General features: G+C 43.3%; 1 protein-coding gene across 1 annotated transcript in view; it reads right to left on the bottom strand.

Annotated features, from left to right (window-relative positions):
• The window catches only part of P4HTM (prolyl 4-hydroxylase, transmembrane), a 38,876-nt gene that overhangs the window by 5,823 nt on the left and 20,579 nt on the right, over positions 1-12,474 (bottom strand). Inside the window, exons 3-4 of the mRNA XM_061618801.1 lie at positions 7,793-7,983; positions 5,013-5,109 (exon numbers count right to left, since the gene is read on the bottom strand). Of these exons, the coding sequence (XP_061474785.1) occupies positions 5,013-5,109; positions 7,793-7,983 (288 nt within the window). The remainder of the gene's footprint in view (positions 1-5,012; positions 5,110-7,792; positions 7,984-12,474) is intronic.

The following is a 12,474-nucleotide window of genomic DNA, read 5'->3' as shown; positions in this document are numbered from 1 at the left end:
TAAATTTACGTATCAGGTTTCAAAGGCCTGAGGTGTGTTTTCAACATATATGCAAGAGTGGCTGTATATTATAGCCAGCATGGATTTTTCGCATTCCGTAATGTTAAATTGAAAATACCCCCATGTCATTCTGATGCTTCTCATAAGCTCATTTTAAAACAAAACCTTATAAAACTTATAGTCCTGAACTCAGAAACATTTGCTTAACAACGTTCTAAATTTTCATGCCGATACACAAAACAGAGAGAATCAAGAGTTCAAAGTGCAAAAAGAGAGGGGAAAAAACCAGACCCCTGTTGGACTTTTTCTCTCAGTGTTCTCACAATTTGCTGAAATTAATTAAAAATCAGCCATGCTCACAGAGTACCAGTAATCCTATTACTGATCTTGCCCCACATTCTGACCTTCATCTTCTGTAGTTTAAAAGTTAAAAAAATGTCTAACTGATTTTTAATTAATTTAAGAAATTTAGCATTGGAGTCAATGATAAGCCTGGGCATGCTCAGTAAGAACCAACTGCCAGTGTTCTAAAAGCCAGACTCACAGCTAGTTGGCTTGGCTAATCAAGGGCCACATCCACACTAGACCTCTTTTTCACTTTAGACCGCCATGGCTTCCCCCAAAGAATCCTGGGAAGTATAGTTTGGGAAGGGTGTTGAGCGGAGACTCCTATTTCCCTGACAGAGCTCCAGTGGCCAGAGTAGTTTAACAGGCACTCTGATGGAAGCTCTGTGAGGGGAAAGGGCCCCTCCTAGTAACTCTCAGCACCCTTCACTAACTACACTTCCCAGGATTCTTTGGGAGAAGCCATGACTATCTAAAGTGGAATAAAGGTCTGGTGTGGATGTGGCCAGTATCAGCTTTGGTTTAAATTTGGGTGGGAAACTACATGTGCCTGCTATAGAACAAAAAGGTGGCAGAAACACTGAAAATCAATGATACCGTTCACAATGTTTTCCATTTGGAAGGGAAAGGGGTTTCCCCTCTGCCCAGTGCCTGCCCATCCACCCAATCTGTTCCCCTCCCCTCCCCTTCCCTTCCCCCAGGTCAGTTTCACCTATCCTAAGCATAATTGTACAGGAGTAAATTCCACTGAACTAAAAAAGCATACAAATGATCAAAGCTGCCCTCCCCTCGTCCTCCTCCCATCCCCTCCCCTCTCTCTTGCCCCTTCCCCTTCCCCTCCCCCTTGCCCCTCCCCCCTCCTCCCCCCTGGTCAGTTTTACCTATCTTAAGCATGATTGCATGGGAGTAACTCCTGCTGAATTCAATAAGAATGCAAATGATCAAACCTGCCCTCCCTTCCTCCTCCCTCCCATCACCTCCTGTTTGCCCCTTCGCTTCCCACCCCCTTCCTTCTCCCCTCCCCTTCTGATCCCCTCTCCCCTCCCTTCTTCCTTCTCTCTCCCTCCTGACCCCATGGTCAGTTTCACCTATCCTAAGAATGACTGCAGGGGAGTAAATCCCACTGTACTCAATAAGCATGCAAATGATCAATCCATTCTCAGCAAACTTGCACAGGATCCCATTTCTTACCTTCCGGATTAAAAAGCAGAGAAATTCACTTATAGACAAAAAAACCTTGCCGTTTAAGAATGTACCTACAGCCAACAGGTATTTCTATCAAACTTTTAAAAACAAGGAAATTAGGCAGCTATGGTGAATGCACCAGGGAAGCAGGAAACCTCACCTCCTCTCTGAGATATCGTACTGCCCTACGAATTTGTAAAAAAGCAAACACAATTTGGGTTGGTCTGTCACAGTCCAATCCACATCCTGTGTAGCTTGCAAAAAAATGGTAATATGTGCCTCTGAGCATATGGTGAGTGGTGGCAACACCTGCAATCAGCCCAAATAACAGAAACAAGACATGTGCTGTGCTGATCTTGTTTTAGCAGGAAGGAAGCAACAATATTAAGACAGTTGATATAGCTCAGATTTGTTGTTATGTGCCTTCAAGTTGATTACGACTTATGGCGACCCTATGAATCAGTAACCTCCAATAACATCTGTCATGAACCACCCTGTTCAGATCTTGTAAGCAGGTCTGTGAGAAAGTAACAATATTAAGACACTTGATATAATTCAGATAGTCACTTTAAATATGTTTGATTTACTTTGCAATTTTTGTGAAGTTTCCTATAGCAAATCATTTTCTTTTGCTTCTGTTTCTGTGAATATGTGAAGTATAGCAACACTTTGCAACACTAAAAAAACTCCAAAAACAATTGTGGAATAATGGCACTGACTCTTCTGCAGAATAGTCACCAATGGACATGAGGAATGTCTCCGTTTGCACAAGATAAAAGAGTGGGAGGTGAAATATATTCTAGCAAAATTCTAGCTGTCCTCTATGTTTTTAATTGACCATGCCCATCTTTCCTTAAGTGGCGTGGTTTAAGCATAGCAGGCTGAAAACATGCATCTTGGACAGGCCAAGTTTGTTTTTTCCAACAGCTAGAGTCATTCCTGAAGTAGCAACATATTGTAATCAGTCTGATTTTATATCAAACTGCAGTTTCAGATTCAACTGTTAATGCACCTAAGATAGAAACAGAACATAATCTCCAGTTTGAAACACTAAAGGCTGTCTTCACCATCATATGACACTGACCAATAAGAAGGCTTTGAAATTAATAAAAAAAAATTGACACAAATTTCTAGGATGAAGAGTGAGAGAAATATAATTTTCTAGGTTAGATATTCTGTAGAAACAGTAGTAATATAGGAAAGAAGCAAAGTAAGAAGAACCCCAACAAACATACAGAAATGTAATTCTCCATCTTTGGAGATAGCAGGTGTTGCCACCACTCACCAAATGCTCAGAAGCACATGTTACCAATTTCTTCCAAGCTACACAGGATGCATTTACTATAGCTGCCCAATTTCCCTGCTTTTTAAAGTTTGATAGAAATATCTGTTGGCTATAGGTACGTTTTTAAACTGAAAGGGTTTTTTTGCCTATTAGTAATAGCTGCACTGAGTTCAACAGACACCTGGGTGTTCCCCATTCCAGCCTTCCCACCACCAGAAGGACTAAACATTGGTTTTAAAAACAAATGTAAAACCAAGTTTTGTTCTAGATACTAAACTCTAAGCAAAATGCCACAGACACATGAACAACAGTAGAACAACAGACCTAGTCTACACTAGTGAACAGACTCGGGGGAGAGGTCATCAATCATTGTTGATTTCCAATGCATGCACACATTTTCTATCCACTATTCCATTATCAGCTTCAGCCTTCCATGATCTATCGCCACATCCAGATTATGACTCTTGGCTTTCTTGCTGCTACTTACAATAGAAGGAGCAGGACTTGGAAAATGAGGCCACCCTGGACAGGGCACAGGGACCTTAATTGAAGTTCTTTAGTTCAGTGGTGTTTACAGTGCTGGAAACACTAAACAGTGCATCCTTCCTGGTCTCTGCTGAAGACATCACAAGCTCAAATGGTGCCAGGGCAAGGGCTTACACACCAGATTCTTCATTCACCAGAGTGCTGTTTCCCGCTCCAAAGCAACCTCTCAACGGTTGTGCAGATCATCAGGCAATCTGGCAGCAAGTGCATGCACTTTGCTCATTTACTTAATTAGATGAGGAAATGGAGAGGTATTCAACTAAAGGCACTCTAATTAGAGCAGGAGAGATTGCAGTGTACATCTGGAGAGGCCAGCAGGATGCTTGAAGCCTCTTGGGAACATCTAGCCTGTAGGGCTGGAGGGAAATCTGACTGAGAAAACTACCTCTGTGTCCAGCTGCCCATCAGATACCACTGGCTGCAACACAGCAAGTAGCAGATTAAAACTGTTTATTTTTCAAAATAACGGCCCTTGGGATGTCAGGCACTAATATTAATGCAAGCCTATGTACTTAACAGATTTAGAACAAGTGTGAAGACCAATGGGGTGGAGTGCGGGCCGAGAAGCATACTACATCTTCAGACAATCCTTTTTACTATTGAAGCAAAACAAATATATATTCACATACACACTGTACTCATTGCCACTTAATTTACACCTTGCCCAGCATGCCTCAAGTAATGCCTTAGTCCATATGGTATTTTCTTCTATTTAGGAGCACAGGAACAGAGGAAGCTCCCTTATACTGAGTCAGACCATTGGTCTATCTAGGTCAGTATTGTCTACATTGACTGGCAGTAACTCTCATGGTTTAAGGGAGAAGTCTCTGCAAGCCCCACCTGGAGATGCTGGGGACTGAACCTGAGACCTTCTGCATGCAAAACAGATGCTCTGCCACTGAGCTATAACCCTTCCTGCAATGAGGCAAATGTGTTGTAGGCAATGTGGGAAGATGTAGTAGGGCCTTCTTGGTTACAATTCTAATGCTATGGAATCCCTCTCATACAGAAACCAAGCTGCTATCTGCAGAAGTTAGAAAGCAATGTAAAGCCTCATTTTTTTGGAAAGCAGTTGCTATCAGTTTAATCAAATAAAGTTTTTATTTCTTACGGCTAGACTCTCTTTTTCTGAAATATGGAAATCCAAGGTATAATCTGTATCCTGTAGTATTTTAAATTTGTTACGTGGCATATAAATAAACTTCTTGCTCAAAGGTCCTCACTACACAACATCCATGTGCTCCATTCTAATAGACAGATCCCATCAGGACCATGAATCCACATGAACACAGAAAGACCCAATAAACAGTTTGCCAGCTGACAACGGTAGAATTCACTCATAACTTTTTGAGGCTTTCTTGCAATACTTCCTCTAAAGCATTGCTAGGGAAAGAAAAGATATTTCTGCATCTGGGCAGGTTTGATGACAGACTAGAGGCCTATAATGAATACAAAATAATCCAGCCTGAACACTAGACTAGTAGCAGCTCTAGCATTTATCAAGTGGTGGACTTGGAAATCTCTTGTCCAGTTCCTGCTGCATTCATTTGGGAGCTTTCCTCTTGCTGGATTACGAAAGGCTGAGAACTGCTTTGGGGGGGGGCATGGAGAGTCCACAGTATATTACAAGACAGCATTAACTGCCTCTCACCATTGCCATCTGGGTCTGCTTTCACAGCAGCATACATCTCCCGGATGCTCTCAGGTGTCATCCACCTGCCATTTCCTAGACGGGTATGTGTCAGTACCTGAAATTACAAATATATTAGTTTCTTGGCAGCTATTGGCTAGAATGCAAAACCAAGTCCTGCACATATCCACACACAAATTCTGTACTTGGAGAATCTGTACCAGTGGGGAAAGTCCAACGTGAATCCATGGTTGTTCCCATATCATTATAGTATTTATTTATTTATTTGTTTATTTTGTTCAATTTATATACCGCCCACAGCCCGAAGGCTCTCAGGGCGGTGTACAGCATAGGATAAAATACAATAACATCACAAGAACAATAGAACATAAATATAAACAATAAATTACCTCATATACATTAAAAGCTTAAAAGGTAGATTAAAATGCCTGGGAGAATAAAAAGGTTTTCTCCTGGCGCCAAAAAGATAGAAGTGTAGGTGCCAGGCGGACCTCATCAGGGAGACTGTTCCATAATTCGGGGGCAGCCACTGAAAAGGCCCTAGATCTTGTTACGACCCTCCGAGCCTCTCTGTGATTCAGAACTCGGAGGAGGGCCTTAGATGTTGAACGTAGTGAGCGGGTAGGTTCGTATCGGGAGAGGCGTTCCGCCAGGTACTGTGGTCCCGCACCGTGTAAGGCTTTATAAGTCAAAACTAGCACTTTGAATCTAGCCCGGAAACAAATAGGCAGCCAGTGCAAACGTGCCAGAACAGGTGTAATATGCGCAGACCGCCTGGTCTTCGTCAGCAGTCTGGCTGCAGCGTTTTGCACTAACTGAAGTTTCCGGACTGTCTTCAAAGGCAGCCCCACGTAGAGTGCATTGCAGTAATCCAGTCTAGAGGTTACCAGAGCGTGCACAACTGAGGCGAGTCGTCGCTTTCCAGATAGGGACGTAGCTGGGCTACCAACCGAAGGTGGTAGAACGCATTCCATGCCACCGAGGCCACCTGCGCCTCGAGAGACAGGAATGGATCGAAAAGAACCCCCAAGCTACGAACCTGTTCCTTCAGGGGGAGTGTAACCCCATCTAGAACAGGTTGAACATCCACCATCTGGTCAGAGAAGGCACTCACCAACAGTGTCTCAGTCTTGTCAGGATTGAGCCTCAGTTTATTAGCTCTCATCCAGTCCATTATTGCGGCCAGGCAGCGGTTCAGCACATCAACAGCCTCACCTGAAGAAGATGAAAAGGAGTAATAGAGTTGCGTGTCATCAGCATACTGGTGACAACGCACTCCAAAACTCCTGATGACCGCACCCAGCGGCTTCATGTAGATGTTAAAAAGCATAGGGGACAAGACCGATCCCTGCGGGACTCCACAATGGAGAGTCCAGGGTATCGATGCATGCTCCCCAAGCCCTACCCTCTGGAGACGATCCACCAAGTAGGAGCAGAGCCACCGCCAAGCAGTACCTCCAACTCCCAACTCTGTGAGCCTCTCCAGAAGGATACCATGGTCGATGGTATCAAAAGCACCTGAGAGATCAAGGAGAATCAACAGAGTAACACTCCCTCTGTCCCTCTCCCGACATAGGTCATCATACAGGGTGACCAAGGCTGTTTCAGTGCCAAAACCGGGCCTAAAACCGGATTGAAACGGATCTAGATAATCAGTGTCATCCAAGAGCACCTGGAGCTGGCTGGCAACCACCCGTTCTAAGACCTTGCCCAGGAATGGAACATTCGCCACCAGTCTACAGTTGTTCAAATTAACTGGGTCCAGTTTAGCATTACATCTGCCCAGATGTGTAGGAGGGCAATAAAGTATTGGAGAATGGTGTCACAGATCATTAATGAAAATGTTCAGCTTGATTTAGTAATCAATCCAATTGTGTTTAATCAAATGGTGTTTTATATATTATTACAATTGCCAGAATGAATATGAAAATTGGAGAAGTAACCAAAACCCAAGTGAGTTGGTAAGACAATTATGAGAGTAAGAAGTTAACAGCACTTCTGAGAAATGTACAAAAATATACAAATCCTGAAAAGCTGGGATCCAGTGATTTGATAGTTAAGTGAGAGTAAGACTATAAGGGGAATAAATTGTGGGTGTTATAAATAATAATTCAGGTTAATGGCAAATGGTGAGAGGTTGGGAGAAAATATTTTTGTAACAAATGGGTGGTGGTTTTTTTGCAGTGTGTGTGTGTGTATTATGTGCCTTCAAGTCAATTACTAGTTATGGCGACCCTATGAATCAGCAACCTCCAATAGCATCTGTTATAAGCCAACCTGTTCAGATACAAGATCTGTGTACTTACAAGACCTGAACTTACAAGGTCTGTGGCTTCTATGGAATCCATCCACTTCTTGTTTGGTCTTCCTCTCTTTCTACTCCCTTCTGGTTTTCCCAGCATTATTGTCTTGTCTTGTCTAGTAAATCGTATCTTCTCATTATGTGTCCAAAGTATGATAACCTCAGTTTCATCATTTTAGCTTTTAGTGATAGTTATGGTTTAATTTGTTCTAACACCTAATTACTTCTCCTTTTTGCAGTCCATGATATCTGCAAAGCTTTCCTCCAACACCACATTTCAAATGAGTTGATTTTTCTCTTATCCACTTGTTTCACTGTCCAACTTTCACATCCATCCATAGAGATCACTAACTCTTTTAAAATGAAGTATAAAGATATATGATCAGAGCATTGTATAGTCACACATAATTCTGTATATAAATTTAAATTATTTAAAAATATTAACCACAGGAATATCAAACCATCTCCTCGTGAATACCTCCTTGAGTTGCAGCTGTCCATCTTGGTTGTGGTCCAGTAGATTGAAGATATCCATCTGACTGATATCTATCATTTCCATAGCTTCCTCATAGTCTTCTGTGGGCAGAATCTGACTTTTCTGTAGCCCCTTCAGCTGAGCCAAGTGGATAATTAACTTACATTCGTCCTCACTCAGGAAGTCTGGAATTTCTATCAAGAGAGAAACGTGAATTCTCCCATCAAAAGGTGAGCAGAAGCAGCTTCACTAACATTTTCACAACAAAACTTGAAAATAAGAACATAAGAACATAAGAAGAGCCTGCTGGATCAGGCCAGTGGCCCATCTAGTCCAGCATCGTGTTCTCACAGTGGCCAACCAGGTGCCTGATAGATGACAGCACACACCCCCATGGCTATCTGTCAAAAACTGGTGTGGACAGGATGGCTCTACCTACTCCCAACTCTTGACATTGAGCATGCCAACCCAAAAGGTCAATCTATTTCTGATTCTGGTTCCTAAGTGTAGGCGTATATGAAGCTAAATGCACTGGGGTTGTCTGCTAGGAATGCAAGGCACTCATTCCCAATATGGTCACATAAGTCACCAGGGGGAGGAAGTAGGGCAAAAGAGCTGGTGGGCCCAAGCAGGATCCAGGTTATTAGACCACACAGTGCTTCTCCTAACTAGTTCAGATGTGACTGAGTGGATGTAAACTTCTTTACTAGTGTGGGTTTATTTATTATTTTTTAAATAAGATTTATTAAGCACTTTATCAAAAAAGCTCTCCAAGTGGTGTACACTGCTAAAATCCTCAGTCTAATTAAAACCCATCCACCCACCCACACACCATCATAATTAAAAACAAATATATATAAAAACAAATACACTTAGAAGTACAATAGTTAAAAACAAACACAGTAAAACTTTTACAACAGATACAGGTAACTAAATTATATGCCTGGGTAGGCTTGCTGAAACTAAAAGTTTTCAGTTTATAGTGAGGGTGCCTGCCTAATGCTTACATCCTGGATTTGAATCTGGGACACCCTGTGCATGAATGGTATGCTGGGGCCCCTCCTGGTGTCTAGGTTTCAGCCTGTAGAAAATGAACACTCCATGATGCATCCGATTGCTGTCTGCTGCAGAGAACTGTGCAGAGAACTGCTCTGTGGCGTTTCCACTTCAAGTGCCGAGTCGCAGCCACTCCCTTGTTCCCACTGCCTCTACCTTTCTTTGGCCCCTGACATTAATGCTTTTGACCAGGTGTGCAACAGGTGAGTGGGGTCACATTTGCTTCTCCCTCCTGGCGGGGCTCAAACTCCCTTCTCCTGCTTTTCTACTCCTTGCCCTACTGCAGGCTGCTGCTGTCAGAGGCTCCCCTTGTTGTGTGCCTTGGCCTCTCCATTTGGCTGGCTGGCAAGACTCTATTCCTCCCTGTGCAGTCTTGAACCTTGTCCTAGGAGAACCACATCCCCTCTCCATAGGCTTGCTACCCAGGATGCTACATGGGTGCCTTAATGCTGGGATGGGGAAGCTCAGGCCTGGGGACCAAATACCTCTCTACCCAGCCTTTGGGGCTTTCCTCAGAACACCCTCTTCTCAGGGCACACCAATCCCCATCCCTGCTCTGCATCCTCTTTGGGTGCTCTTGCATGGCTGGAATATGTCCTCAGAGTTTGATAATGGCTCTTGCTTGCTTGGTGGAGGAAGGAGAGATACTGGTGTGTGCACAAGCGTCTGACTTGGCATGGCGGGAATGTCACCTACTGTACAAAGGTTAAGAGTCACATCCATTGCTCCCCCCAATTTTGCCTCTGGCCATGCCCATTACCGGCACGTGGCCCCCGGAAGGTTCCCCATGAGAGAATGCAGCCCTCAGGCTGAAAAAGGTCCCCCACTCCTGCTTTCGTTTGTTGTGCTCCAAAATTGTTCTTGTGAGCAGCATAAGGGGATTTGAACCCCTCCTGGAAGGATGTCTGGAGACTGGCAGTGGTGGCATTGCTGCTGCCTCAGCTACTGGGGCTGATGGATTGTTGCCTTGTGCACTGTGATGCAGGAGTATATGCAGAGGTATGGGATGGGGCATGTTCCCAGTGTAGGTTCACTGGCTTTTTTCCTGTGTAGGCAGCACATGGGTGCCATCTGGTATAATCACTAATGGTCTTTGGTGTTGCTGGTGTTTCTAGGGATGCTGGGGACTTGTTTGCCATTTTTATGCCATTTTTGGATTTCCTGATTTGTATTTTTCCCACCCAGCCTGAGCAAGTATAGGATACACCAACTGTTTTACCAGTATAATGGTGGCATTTCTCCCACACAGGGTAACTGGTGTAAAAGGATCACTCTGCTTGGCAAGAAGATTTCTTTTAAAAAGCATTATTTAATATTCAGCATGTTTTAATGTCCAAATGCTTTCCTGCTATTATTTTGTTTGTCCTTGAGGCAATTGTGTGAAGTGCATCTTCATTATGTCTGCTAGGGGAGTTGGAGATGGCAACTTCCATAAACCCCTTGGTGGATGTGGAATTCGAACTCAGATCTAAACCCAGCACTTTATCTCCTACTCTACATCAACCACATTTAAAAAAGAAGATGCACAAAGATAAGTACTTGTACATCTTGATAAAATTTTAAATCAGTTTTTACTTGACACAGAGCTAGGTAAACTGAGATACTGTTACCTGCTTCATGGCGAACAGAAAAGCAGAGAGCGCAACTGGCTTTGGCCCCGTTAACCCCTAACAAAGAATGCTTTCTGTTACATATAATCCTTTTACCAGGCATTTCTCCTCAGCTGAGAGCCAGTGTAGTGTAGTGGTTAGAGTGTTGGACTAGGACCTGGGAGACCAGGGTTCGAATCCCCACACAGCCATGAAGCTCACTGGGTGACCTTGGGCCAGTCACTGCCTCTCAGCCTCAGAGGAAGGCAATGATAAACCACCTCTGAATACTGCTTATCATTAAAACCCTATAGGGGTTGCCATAAGTTGGAATCAACTTGAAGGCAGTCCATTTCCATTTTTCTCCTCAGCTACCCCCAGCTATTGCTATTGGAGGTCACTGATTCAAAGGGTTGCCATAAATCGTAACCGACTTGGAGGCGTATAACAACAAAAAAACCCAGCCATTAGTCAAATGCATAAAACAAAGTAACAATGAGCCAAGCCAACTAGCAATGCCCCCTAAGGCTTTAGAAGACCTACATTAAACTCCAATGAGATGACAATAAACATTTTCGACAATTACTGCAGAATAGAGCTATCCACTCATGTATCACAGCAGCTCATTTCACGCCAAAATAAGTACACCACCTACAATTAATTTCCTGTTGCAGGATTAGAAGATAAAAAAGTTTGCCAATTACATCCTGTGTGTAAACAATGATCTCCAATGTTAAAACTATCCAAACTGGGTGAAATATCTCCAAAACAGTTAACAATCAGAACCCAGTTGGTACTCCCAGTTGCCTCTTTAACAATGGCTGGAGCTCAACAAATATCTCTTAATTAACTTTGTGATTGCTTTGCCACAAAACACAATAGAAAGGAAAACACTAGTGTTTAGAAAGAATGACTAATCCTTGGATAGGCAAAAAGGGGTGGACCTGAGCAGGTCTCAAACAATGATTCAATCAGAACTCCAAGATATTGGAGGTGGAAGGGGATAACCATTCAAGCTGATCTGACACTCTCATTTCAACACATGCTAGCCTAAGCCAAAACCTCTGTCAAAATCCAAACAACTGGGGGCCACTGGCAAAGAAAAACTGTGACACTGGAGCTCAATGAGAATGCATACATACAGAGGTGGCCTCTCTGCTATAACAAACCAACCCCACCAGGAAACCCCTCAGTCTAGATTCCCTTTAGGAAGGCAGAATTTAATCTCTCACATTTTGCTGGGCAGGGGCATGTTCAGAGAGATGACAAAAACAGCAGATCACCGACATGCCATGATGTTGGGCACAAACCAGCAGTTTCTAGTCCTTTTGAGTTATCTGCTAATCTGGAGTTCTCCAGGAGTTTTTGGAAGCTACCGAAGAAGCTCTCCTAGATGCACATCGATTCCAATAAGCATGGCTTTGTGTTATGACATTGGGTACACAGAAATGAGACTCCCCAACCTACTAGACCATGAGACTATGGCTGAAGCAATTCAGCAATCTACCAGCTGGCTGCCCTTGTTAGCCAGAGAATGCCATCCAGATGCCAGGATCTTCCTCTGCTCCCTCTTCGCCCCAATCTGCCTGGACAGGTAAGCACACTTTCTTGAGAGTTGACTGACAAGTAAAGTTTTATTTGGTCTTGCTCTATGTGCCCCCCCCCCCACCAGAGCTTCTACCCTTGAAATATTTCCAGATATTCTGCCTTCCACTTCCCCTATGCTAGCAATCCCTTATATAATCAGCTTTATACAGTCTGGCTATTTCCACACATTGACTTAAAACAGCTTTGGCATAAACCAATCTGTAATGAAAATGTAAACCAATATTGGCTACAGTGTACATTTGATTTTTCTTCCACATTGGCAGTATTTGGCACAATCAAAATAAGACAATCATAAGCACATTGAAGCCTTGCATGAAAATTCTTGCGTGTTTTTATCTTTGATGTCCTAGGGTGCTTCATTCTGCACATGCCTCTAAAGATGTGACCAATCCTCACAGGTCATTGTGCATTCCTTATTTTTAAAACTAGGGA

The sequence above is a fragment of the Rhineura floridana genome, chromosome 3 (assembly GCF_030035675.1).
Source record: "Rhineura floridana isolate rRhiFlo1 chromosome 3, rRhiFlo1.hap2, whole genome shotgun sequence".
NCBI classification, from domain to species: Eukaryota; Metazoa; Chordata; class Lepidosauria; order Squamata; family Rhineuridae; genus Rhineura; species Rhineura floridana.
The sequence above is the reverse complement of the archived record's forward strand: the minus strand, read 5'-3'. Positions and strand labels throughout refer to the sequence as shown.